We start from the raw sequence: 12,191 nt of genomic DNA on the forward strand, positions 1-12,191 counted from the left end.
GACAGGATGGCCCGACCTGGCAGGAGACGGGATGACCCAGCCTGGCAGGGGTTGGCCCCGGCAGGGACGGTACGGCAGGGGCCGGGACGGGCAGGGGCTGGCAGGGGCCGGGGCGGGCAGGGCAGGGCCGGGCTGGCAGGCCGGGCGCGGCGCTCCCCCGCCGGGCAGGGGGTTCCCGGCCGAACCCCCCGCCCGTGGCCGCCCGGTCTCGGGGGGGGGGGGTCCCGTGGGGCGGGGCACGGGATCGCCCCGCCCCGAGCCCCCCCTCCCCCCGCCCCACTCCGGCACGTGAGGAGCCGTGACGCGCGGCGCGAGCCCCCCCCCCCGGCCCCGCCCCGCCCCGTCCCGTCCCGCCGCCGCGCCCCCGCCCCCCCGGCCCACTTCCGGCGGAAGCGGGGGGCTCTTTCCCTTTCCGGGTGCGGGTCCCCGGGCGGAGCGGCGGGACGGCGCGGCGGCGGGCGGGCGCGGGGCGCGTGTCATGGCGGAGCTGGCGCAGGGGCAGAGCGCAGCGCCCGTGGGGATCAGGCCCGAGGGGTTCGTCGACGCTCTGCACCGGGTCCGGCAGGTAGGCGCCGGCTGGCGGGCTGGGGGCGGGAGGAGGCCGCGGGGCGCCGCTAGGCCGCGGGGCTGAGGCGGGGCGCGGAGCCGCCGTCAGGGGCAGGGCCGCGGCCCCGCTTCCCCTCTGCAGGGAGGCCGGAGCCGGCGGCCCCTCTCGGGAGCCCCGGGGCTGTCCCCTGCGGGGGGCGGCGGCGGCGGGGCTCCGGGGAGGGGGGAGAGGCGGGGGGCGGCGGCGGGGCTCTCTGACGGTCCCCTCCAGCGCGGGTCGCGGCCGGGGCTTGTGACACGGCAAAAACGCTGCTCTGCGGGGAAGGAGGCGGTTTGCAGCCTGCGGGAGCTCCCGTCTGCAAGGCTGTCGTCTTGCACTTTGCAATGGGTGGGTGTGGACTACTGTTAATTCGTTTTTTAAACGAGGCCTAAGTTGTGTGTTAGGGTAATCAATAGAAGCCCTGGCAGAGGGGGAGCTTTGCATTCCCTCCTGGGAGGGAGGGAGAGGGGGGAGTGAAGTGCTCCCCAAAGGAATCTCTGAACTTACAGGGTGCGAAAATGGAAACTTAGAGTGAAAGAGCCGAGACCTGCAGAAATCAACACCGTTGTCTTCAGCACAGGATATTCCAAATATTTGTGTGCTTCTCAGTTTGTGGAAAGTGGCTCCAGAAACAAGAACCTGCCGCTAACAGTGCGGATTTTGTGACTGCTCACGGCATCTCTTCTCCCATGTCTGTCACAGGTGTTTATTCCATCTCGGAACAGGTTGCACTTTACTCGTGCTTAGTAACTGTACCTTAACAAGGTGTAATACAGCTAAATACCAGGACCGCAGCCCAAGTGGCGCTTAAAGACCCTGACTTTATTCTTTCCAATGTTACAGGCCAGGTGGGAGAAGTCTCCTTCTGTTGCCCAGACTCGGTTTTCTCATTTCACTGAGAAACTTCTGAAGAAACTAAGCTGGACCCTAAGACCTTTTCAGCGATCACTCTAATGGAACTTAAGTGGCTTACCGTCGCTCGCAGCTCACTTGCGAATCAGTATGGCAGCAAGTCCGTGTTCTGTGCGGTCTTCAGCGACCCGTGCAGAGGCGCTCGCTGTTCTAGATGAACACCCTGCACCTTCCCGGAGGAGATCACGAGCTAGTCTGCTCTTCGGTTGTTGATTTCTTTCTCGGCATAAGTATTGCGGTAGGCAGGTTGCGTGTTAGCTGCCTCCCGGATGAGGCTATGCATCATTTTTTTTGGTGGCTAACAAAGTGCTGTGGCCTTGATGGTATGTGATGTCTGAAAGCTTTGCTGTTAGCCCAGGGTTATCTATGCGATGCAGTTAAATTGAGAGGTATTGCAGCTGTGTTTGTCTTGATCTGGTCGTCTGTTACCAATGCGCCTCATTGCAAAAACATCTTGTTGAATATCTGGTAATATTAGCGCCTGCTAGCAGTCGAGTAATCTTTAAATAACCTGTTTATGTAGGAGAAAATAATTATTTGCTGGCAAGTTGCAGCTTGTTGAAATTATTTTGTTGAGTATGTTGAAAGTGCCACAGTACGTACCACTCATCTGATCAGTAACAGGTTAAATGAGAAAGTGGGATGCCTCGGACAGTATTAGGCTAAAACATAGCACTAACTGAAAATTGATCTGAATCGTTGTTGTGTGGTTGCTGTTATCACGTTTGGAGGGTGAATCTGTGAGGCCCCCTAACCCACACGTGAAGGAGATGGAACATTAAACAATTCTGTAACCTAGCTGTGCTCACTTACTCTGATTTTGCTGTTCTTAAGTTCATTATACTTGAAGGAATGTGTTGGGTTTCCATGAGCCTACGACTTGAGTTAGTCTGAACTGGAAGACTTCAAAATCTTCCAAGCTGCCAACTTCAGGTCAGGCGCTGCAGCGTAGCAACCTTCCTGCTATCTTTTCACGCTGGAAACAAGTGTGTTGAGAAATGCGTGCTCTGCACGTGTTCATGGGAGTGCAGTGGCCTACCACATTTTTGTGCAGTGAGTTATATGCTGCCTGTTGAATGTGATTTTTTTTTTTTTCCATTAGTATTTGTGGGATGAAAAAAATTGTTGGCAACTGCTAAAATTCCCCCCCCCCCGCAAAAAAGTACTTGATTTAATCTAGTCCCGTAGAGGCTTTGTAAGGGAGTAGGTAGTCTTCTTCACAGTTTGGCAGGATTAAATTGTCACTGGTGACTTGTTACCAAATGTGAATGAAGATGGTCTTCATTGCTCAGTGGACGGATATTTACTTCACCACCCAAGCAATCTGTGATGGAACTTCCTGGCTGAGAATCAGGTGGGATGTAAAGGCAGTTACACCTAACACTTCTCTGGAGGTGGTAGTAGAGCTTCCACCGAGTGTGTTTGATGTTGTATTTCCCTGAACTAGACTGATCTGGTATGTAGATGTCAGCTTTTGTACTGTTTCTGGCCAACGCCATAGCCTTTTCTGAGTATTACTTTTGCTTTAAGGGAATGAGGGAGCAGAGGAGAAAAATTCAGTCATAGTTCTTGCTTTGTGGGTTGGTATGGCATCCCTGGCTTGACATTTGAACTCTTTCAAGGTTTAATCTTATACTTAAGACTAGTAATCAAGTTTACTAAATTCAGTTCTCATGAAAGCCATAACCCTAAAATCAGGCTGTGGAATACAATGCTTAGTTATTAATAACTAAATAATTCATGACAGGGAAGACTTTCCTGATCAATCACAGTAACTGCATTCCTCAAAGTCACTCGGATGCGTGATGACATAAGAGTAAGAAATCTGGAATACCTTTGAAAGGAATGACTCGTACATTGCTTTCGATGTTTGTGCTGGACTTGTTTGGATTTTTGGGGGACTCTTAAATATTTGAGATGTATCAAATATTTTTCAAGTGAATGCTGGGGCTTTGAGATGGTCTGTCCTGCATCTTCTGCACCATGCCTCAAGTGAGTGGATTAGTTTACGTATCATAGGTGGTGACTGATCTGTCCGGCTGCTCCTAGGCAGGGTGTCTTGTCTTTTTGTGGCATTTTGGGGTGGGTGGGGGGGGGGAGAGAGGGGATGTTTGCTCCCTTTTTGAGTAATGGGATCAGAAAATAAGCAGAGCTGCCTGTGCTTTGAACAAAAATGGATTTCTATCACACTGTCCTTGAGTCTTGTTCTTATTGACAAAACAGCGTCTTGCTTGGTTCTTACCTTCTCCTGTTCTCCTTGGCAGTCTCGTTTTAAGTACAAAATGTGTGTTTGCAGTGCTTACTGGTTCCCTCTTCATACATGTGCTATTCTTCTTGTAACCTGCCATTTATACTGCCTGAATCTGAATTTCTGCAAATGTTATGAAGAGGAAAGGCTGTGGCTTGGTAAGCCTGTAGCATGCCATTTTGGGTACCTTGAAAGTGGATGAATATCCTGAGACTTACTGAGGGTCAACAGGCTGTATGTTTAAAATCCCTTTTTACTATCCGGCTCTAACTTCTAATTTCTGTGGGGATGGAGGGGTCTTAAGACTTGCTTTTCTTTATCCCCTTGCAGAGTACTTTTTCAGGTCATCATCAGATAAATTTAGGGCTTTGCAATTACTCTAGTATTTAGGAAAACCACCTGTGACATGAAACTTAAATGGTTTGTGGATGGTTTCACTACTTCCCACAGAGCTCTGGAGAAATGTCTGTCACACGAACTCAAGTATTCTGCTCGACGAATGGGAAGAGTAGCAGAAGTACTAGAATTGTCTGAAGGGCCAGATGACAGCACCTCATTGTTTTATATCCTGCTAGTACCTAGAATTGGTGATTTTATCGGTTGCTGTTCTCTTGCAGGACAGCACGGAGAGATTCTTCCCAGAAGCTAGGCCCTTTCTCTTGAAAGCTGAATTCTGCAGATAACTGGTGTTTGAGTCCTGCTATGGCCAGCAAAGTAGCTTCATATTTAGAAGTGTTTTGGTATTACACCACTTTTAAAGAGTGTTAAAGGTATAGGAGGACAGAAGTGCAAGGTATAGGAAAACATGTATTCCTCACACAACTTTGTGGGTTATTTTGTTTGTTTTTCTTGGCTTTACCAGTGCAATTTGTAGCTCAGGTTTGTACTGTGTCCTTTAAAGTGTTTGTTGGAGAGCTTTATTTTGGGGAAATTAGGTGCAGAAACAGTTCTGTGGTAGTGATGCTTTTTCCTGTTGTATTTCAGAGCTTAGTAAAATGAATGTGTTGGGTTTAGGAAAAAAATTAAGACTGACATACAGTGGGACAAAAGCAGTGGTTAAGCAGTACATTACTCAAGGTCGTTTAGTCAGATAAGGGCTAGGTCTGCTTGCTTTTGCTGTGTTCTAACTTTTGTGCTTATCTTCCTGCTGAACCTATAGTAAAAACTGAGGTTCCCATTTTAAGTTGAACATAAGAAGTTAAAAAGTATTTTAACTGCTACATCTGCTTAAAAAGCTCAACTCTTAATTTTGTAGGTATTTTTTCTTGCTCTAGTGAGGTGGCATGTTGTCTGCCTGTAATCCGGTGGCAGCTGGGAGGCTTTAGAGATAAGGGTGCAAGTTTAAATAAAGCAGGAAAAAAAAAATAGGAGAATATCCCAAAAGCTGATAATGTAAAAATTGCTTTGACTCACTTATTTTGTCCTTTACTTGGAAAGTTCTGTGCCAGGGCGATAATTGTGTGCTAAGCATGAGTAGGGGTTGGCAAAGCTCTCGGCTCTGGGAGCGGACAGCCTTAGTGCCGGTGATCTGTTCGTGCGCACCTTTGTGCTTCATGCTAGCTTCCTTTTGTAGGCCAGCTTCTGCTATTCACAGACTATTTTTTCTTTCCCTTGAGTGTGTGGTGTGTGATTTCAGCTCCAAACTATCAGCTAGCAGTTTCCATAACTTAACAGATTTTTTTTTTTCAAGTAAATAACTATTAACAGAAAGAAAGTTCATAAAGGGCATGTTAAAATCAAATGTTCCAAAACGTGTCAGGGTATATTATACCTGACACTGTTCCTTGTGGCATACGTTTGTAAGTTATTATGTGAAAGCTGTTAATAGGTTGTTATAAAATACATTTTTAAATTTATTTTTCAGCATTGAAGTAGTGAGGAAACATCTGTGCTCTCTGTACCTGCATTAAAATCCTCTGCATCCCAAACATAAGGGGAAAGCATGTGAGCAAAGGGCTGGAACCGTGGGTGCAGTACAGTTTTCAACAAAAAACCAAGGCATCACCTGGCACTCCCTGGTATGGAGTGGACAAGGGGTAGTCTGTGTTAATGCTTTCAGAATCAGATTTCTATGGGCTACTAGTTTTTGGAGATGTTGATACACAAGGTGCTTGTCATTAAAGCTTTGCTGCACGATCACTGTGCTTGTCCTGCAGGAAGACTTTATTCTCTAGCTCCTGGCATTTCTGACACGACAAAGTTGTTGACTTTCTGAAAGAGGACAGGAGGGAATGGACTATGAGAAAAAAATGGTCAAAACTTGGAGTCCTTTTCATGCAAGGCATTGAAGAGAATGTTTTCTATTCTCTTTGTAAAAGGAGTGCCCTCAATCTTTCAAGATTATTTCAAATAGCTTGTTTTCAGTACCCTGTGGTTCTGAATCTTGGGCAGTTGTTTATTCCACTGCAGCAGCCGATAGTGTCAACAACCAGAGTTACAGTAGATGTCTTTCTGTTGCAGTAAAACTCAAATTTTAGAAACACCTTTAGTTATATTTGTCATTTGCTCTTGTCTTCATTTGAAACATATCTGTGTAAAATGCTCTTTCATCTGTTCCTGTTGCTTATTCTCTGGTGAAATCCCAGTTATAATAGAGTGAGATCAGACTCCTAGTAAAGATCCTATTCAATGATTTTCTTTTTGCTGGAAAAGGAAGTAAACGTTGTAGAATACACCGTGCTTTTATATTTGTTCTGTAACTACTTTGTTCTGCCCTTGCTTATTATAGCAAAGTACTTTATGTAGGCAAGGGGTGCTGTGAGACTGCAGTTTGCCTGTCCCTGAAGGGGGTATTAACTGGGGTGCAGCAGCAAAGTAATGCACCTGTGTGTTTCTAGAATGGGCTTCCATCAGTTAGCTTGGAGAGCAGGTGAAAGAGCTCGCTTCTGTCAGCTCCATCTGTATAGGTGTCTCCCAAATGTCATTAGAGAAGAGCTTAACTTTTCACTTTTATTAAGTGGTGGTTAGGTCTCTCTCTCGCCTAGTTTATTTGTTTACCTTAGTCCCCTTAGTGTGATACCTGACTCTCTCCTCTTTCCTGTAATTGCCCTCCTTGCATCCTGGCTTGGCAGGGAATGGCTGTTACCCCTCTGTGAGGGATGGAAGCAGGGGCACAGGCAGCATTAGTCGTGTTTGTGCTGTATTGACCACTGCAGGAAATGGAAACTAATTCTGGGCTAGTAGTTTGCCCACTGACTTACTCTTCGTACAGTAAACACAGGGTGATCTAGTCTCTTTGACAAGGAGTTCCCAAACCTGTGTCCTTGTGCTGTGTATTTTCACATTCTTTTCCCTCCACTGGTGTGCATGTGTGCATTTCTATGTATCTGGGTATGCTCGGACACGGAAGGAAGCATGTGTCCTACACGGCTATGGTGGTGGCAGCTCCTCCAGGACAAAGTTGATGAGCTAGTTTGAACTGTTGTCTTTGCAAGATTTAGCTTGTCGGCTGTCCATTGAGTGAACAAACCTGAATATAATGTTCCAGGGAGTAAATACCAACTTATGATCAGGAAGAGGAACTGGGTGAATGTGATCTTAGTTAAACAAATATTAAAAGCAAGCAGAAAATTGTTTATATTTACAAATGAAGCACTGCTGTCTTGGGACTGTTACAAAGTCACCTGTATAGAAAATAGCTGAGAGAAGATTGGACTGGGGTAAATGCCTTAGTGGAAGAAAGTGTGTTTAGCTGTGGTGGCCGAAACTTCAGGTATGCTAATCAAGCTTTTATCCCCTGTTTTTGTAGATTGCTGCTAAAATTGGAGATATTCCTCACTTGAATAATTCCACAACACTTGTGGACCCATCAGTCTATGGTTATGGAGTGCAGAAACGGCCCCTGGATGATGGAGGTAAGCTGGCTATGATTAGTCAATCTTGTGGATGCAGCTCCTGAAACGCATCTGTGGAGGCAGTTATCTGCTTTAAGGACAGAAATCAATGCATTTTTCTGTGTATAGAAATTTTATACAAGATTGTGCTGTTTAGTTTTATCTAGATAGCACAGGGCTCCTAGGCATTAATATTATTAATGTCCATGAATTCTTTCTTAGTTCATGAACTTTGGGAATTAGCAAACGAACCCTGTAATTTAAATCTTCTTCTGTGGTAGTTGGGGGGAGGGAGGGAGGAAGATGTACTTAATTGGAACTGTGCTGGAGCCCGTGTATAGAGTACCAGATATACATAGTAAAGCTGTTCTTCCCTGATGACCCTTACTTTCTGAGAGCAGGCAGTGTATAGGGACAGTATTACATGTGTTCCTTTCCATGTATAGCCGTGGTCGCAGCACAGTAGTTGAGTCGCTGTGAAGAGTTCAGATTGCTTTGTACGTGAATTTTAAGGAGAAAGGCTGTTGATCTAAGTTGGTGCAAGTTGGAAGGAAACTTCCTGTATTAGGCTTAGCTTTTTTCATAATTATTCTTTGAGGTTTCTTAAATCTCTGAAGCATTTAACTTTGGCCACAGCTAAAGAATAATTTACTGGGTGGACCATATCTGGTAACTGTAATGAGTTAATTGTAAGAAGTGTTATGATTTAAAAATAAGTTAATAGTTTCTTATCTTTGGTGGGAACAACAAAAATATTAGAACAGGTGTTTTCTTTTTTACAGATCTAATGATGTGCACTGTTACAAGAAGTGTTTAAACTGTTTTATCTGCTGCTGTGTAGATGCAAAGAGTTCCCCTTTTCCTGTGGTTGGTTATAAAAAAATATGTGGCTGTGTCTTCCTATTTCCTCTAGTATTTTTACTGACACAGGTAGCCCTGCAGGGTGGTTCTCTCCCCCACAGGTACGTTCAGGAGTACTGAGGAGATAAGCAAAGCTGCCGCCTACCACTTCATTTTGAAAATAATTTTTTCTGATACAAAGCTGTGTGAGGTAAAGGCTGAAAATACTGCACGTCTGCTTCTCCTTCTGAAAAAACGTGCTGGAGCATGGGGAGAAGTTTCTTTCATGTGGAGCCTCTGGCTTGCTAACATTACTGTTTTCTGAACACATGCCACAACCCACTTTGTTCTCTGGTGTTGGCTCTGTTTAAGCAAGAGGTTGCTGCTCCTTTGGCGTGGTGTTTTAGGAAGGAACGGGTTTATCTGGGTGAGCCCCTGCGCCTTATATCTCAGGCTGGAGCATCACTATGTCTATGAGAAGCCAGCGACCTGGTATTACTGGTATGTGTTGGTTTCTGTATGGGAAGGTGCTCGGCTGTCAAGCAGGCTGTTCAGCATTGAAGAATGCTGAACAATTTTGAGCTGTGTCTGAATGGCTTAGATAAGTGGCTATATGTGAAAAAGAATAATGTAGCCTTCTAGGAAGTAGTTATTCATAACATTAGTCCTCTATCTATTTCGTTCATTGATTCATCAGACTGAACTGAGAAACCTGACCTCTTGACAAAATGGGTTTTTATGAACTTCTAACACGTGAAATGGTCGTAGCGCTTAATGATAGCGCAAGTTAGACTTTGTACTTAAACTTTTACTGGTGAGCCCTATTACTTGCTGAGACTTGTTTGTGTTGACACAAACCATGTCAATACAGTCAGAGTCTGGGCTACAAATGTATGTTACTGCTGGTTTCTTGTGCTGTGATCAATAACTCCATGGAGCAGGTATCGGTCCTGGGAAAGCCTTTCAGAGTCACTGTACTCTTCGGTGTTGTATTGGTAGTTGTTCTGCTGATGTAAAGATGGGTGTTTGCTCACCCTGGGTGCTTGTTCATCACTGGGCCTTGTTTGTAACTGTGTTTAAAGTAGCTCCAAATGCTGTATTTGCCTTAGGGTTTTTCATACACATCTGTAGACGTTATAACTTTGTCCAACTCTCTCCCCAAAAATCTGATCTGTGAGATCTTAAAGGAGAAGAGAAATGAGGGAAGTAATATTTTAAAGGGCTGGAATTTCACAAAGAAAACAGAATTGTCAGGGTAGGAGCAAGGGTTGTATCGCTTCTTTCAGCTTTGGTCATCTTGGGCTTTACTTCTGATGGCATTAGTAAATCCTGTATTGAAATACAGTTGTGTGATGAGTTCCCCACCTAACCACAGAATCCTCCTGCACCCCTCTTTAACTGCATACCCAGAACTGCAGCCTGGCAAAGGAACTCCTGAAGCAGCGAGTGCTTCTTGCTCTGTATTTGTTTGTGGTATGATCCATACCTTAGTCAGTCTTAGGCTACCTGCTCTTGCTGCCATGGCATTAAAAGTCTATAATGCAGCTTTGGCTTTAGGCATCTGGAAGATGGCAGTTCCTTTTAACAGGACACTTTAATTAGGAGAGCGCTTCCCATTTGGATGATCTTTTAGTCCTCTGTTAGCTGCGAACAAGGGATGTCAGGATTGCATGCCCACACTTTTCTCCATTTTCTGCTTGTCTGTGAACCACAGTTTGGAGACATTGTTGTCAAGAAGCTATTATTTATATTGTTACGCATGCTCTAGAAATTTTATAGTGCGGGGGTTTGGATACATTCTGCTGCTCTGGATAGCTTGGAAACAAATCTGGTGGTAAATCTTTTGATTGTTTACTTCTGTATACTGCGTGTTCACGGCTGAGTGCAGTTCTCCCTGCTTCCTTATCTCCGTGTAGCTGTTAGAAAATTACTTCTGTTCCTAATACTCCTGAAAAAATTGGGTTCAGGGGAAGTATTTAAGGTGACAAGAAAACTGTCTGTCTTTCAGGAAAATCTAATTCTGCCTGTCCGTTTTTGTAAATGGCTGCTGGCGTGGCTGATTGATGTCAGCTTAGGAAGTGGTCTTAGGACAGGGTGACAGCGTGCTGGTCAAAACAAATTCAGCTGCTTTTAGAGCATTTCCAGGAAAAATAGATTTGTCATAGTATTGGAAAACAGAATGTGTGAGTGCCTTTTGCACTTCCCTTAACATAACCTTCATCTGAAATGAAGAGCTGCTAGGGTTGGCTCTGGTGACCTGGCCTATTGGTATTAGATGGAGCTTGAGACTGATTATTTCTCTTTTCCCTGGCTTCTTTATTTTCCCCTTTCTGGAAACAACTTTAAAGTAATCCTGCAAATAGCTATAGTGCAGGGAGATCATCAGGTTTATTTGTACTGCTCACAGTACGTCATCGTCGGCATTTATATGGCCGCTTGCAGCAGTTAATGTTTCTTGGTGAAGGCGAGCACTAGAGATGAGGTTAGCTCTGAGCTGCAGAGACCTGGTGGCATCTTGCTTGTGGCTGGCTGCTGAGGATAGATCCCAGCCCTCCTGTTAATGGCCAACGGCTGCTCCTGGCCTCCATTCTAATTAATGGGTCCCTCTAATTACCAGCACAATTTAATAAGTTTATTTAATGCTAAATAATCCTTAAAGAAACAGCCTCCTTGTTCAAAGGAAGCAGGGATCTAGTCTGCTGGAAAGAGACTGATCGCCAGAACATTAGCCTTTGTTTGCCCTGTTTTGGACTGCTTTGAAGAACTTTCCAGTGATATGCGTAGGGTTAAGCAGCAGTGTTGCAGCTGAAGGCTGGGGAAACAAAGATGAGAGACCGTGGAGAAGCCTCACCCCCTCCTCTCCATCCCCTGCCTTCTCAAGCTTCTGTGGTACATCCAAATATGAAGATGGCCTGCTTTGGTGTAATAAAACTTGATTGTAGTAGAGCTGAGGGGCTGAAACACAACATGATCCTGTTGTATGGAATACTTTATTCTTTTGCTCCAACATGTTTTCAATGAAAATAGCGATAGGCAGAAGGAAATCTAATCCCTGTTTTACTGATGATGAAAGTGAGGAGTGATGCTCCTTGACACATCTGTAGCAGCTGTAGGACCAGGGCAAAAGTCCTGATCTCTTGGCAAAAGGTTTAGTGTAATACACACAATCCCAGTGTTCTTCAGATCTCGGTTTTACAGATAACCATTTTTTAAATAAGGCAGTTTAAGGGAGGGGAAAAAAGCCTGTAAAGATTTGCAGTGAAGGCAGACACAAAAATTACTAGGTTTTCACCATTTAATTAAAGAAAAACCTAGCAATGTTTAATGATGAAGAATTAGGGTAACTAATGTCTTCCTTGTAGCTTTCTAAAATTTGCGATGATCCTGTTTTGGTTCAAAAGTATGAAATGCAACCCCATTCCACTGCTCTCCAGGAGATACGTCGCTCTGATTTTATTCTAGCCATGACGGTATTCTTGTATATTCAAGACAAGATTGTATATTCCCATCATGCACATTAATTTAGTGGGAGGCACTGCTCTGTTTTATGGGGTGGAAGAAAAATCCACATTTGTTTTGAGTGTCTGTTAGGTAGAATTCAGTTAAGGTGAAGCCTAAAGCAGAGTGAAGAGTTATCAACCAGCAGGTGCCATTAATAGGAAATTGTGCTGATTTTATTCAGTATTTTTCCTTATTTGCAGTAAAATGACTGCAGTTACAGTTAAATTGTACTCAATAGATGTAAAAGGGGGAGATACGTATGTGGCTTGTC

The 12,191-nt window shown here is 44.9% G+C and overlaps 1 protein-coding gene across 5 annotated transcripts in view; it reads left to right on the top strand.

Annotated features, from left to right (window-relative positions):
• Positions 1-387: 387 nt before the first annotated feature.
• Positions 388-12,191, top strand: part of FUBP3 (far upstream element binding protein 3) — a 39,978-nt gene continuing 28,174 nt past the window's right edge. For 3 of the 5 annotated variants that reach the window (XM_075519389.1, XM_075519391.1, XM_075519392.1), the window contains exons 1-2: positions 389-565; positions 7,495-7,600. In XM_075519389.1, the coding sequence (XP_075375504.1) occupies positions 479-565; positions 7,495-7,600 (193 nt within the window). In that variant the 5' untranslated portion in view covers positions 389-478. Of the gene's footprint in view, positions 566-7,494; positions 7,601-12,191 lie in introns of all 5 variants that reach the window. The other 2 variants (XM_075519390.1, XM_075519393.1) reach the window with 2 other exon arrangements.

Source organism: Mycteria americana, chromosome 17, assembly GCF_035582795.1.
Source record: "Mycteria americana isolate JAX WOST 10 ecotype Jacksonville Zoo and Gardens chromosome 17, USCA_MyAme_1.0, whole genome shotgun sequence".
NCBI lineage: Eukaryota > Metazoa > Chordata > Aves > Ciconiiformes > Ciconiidae > Mycteria > Mycteria americana.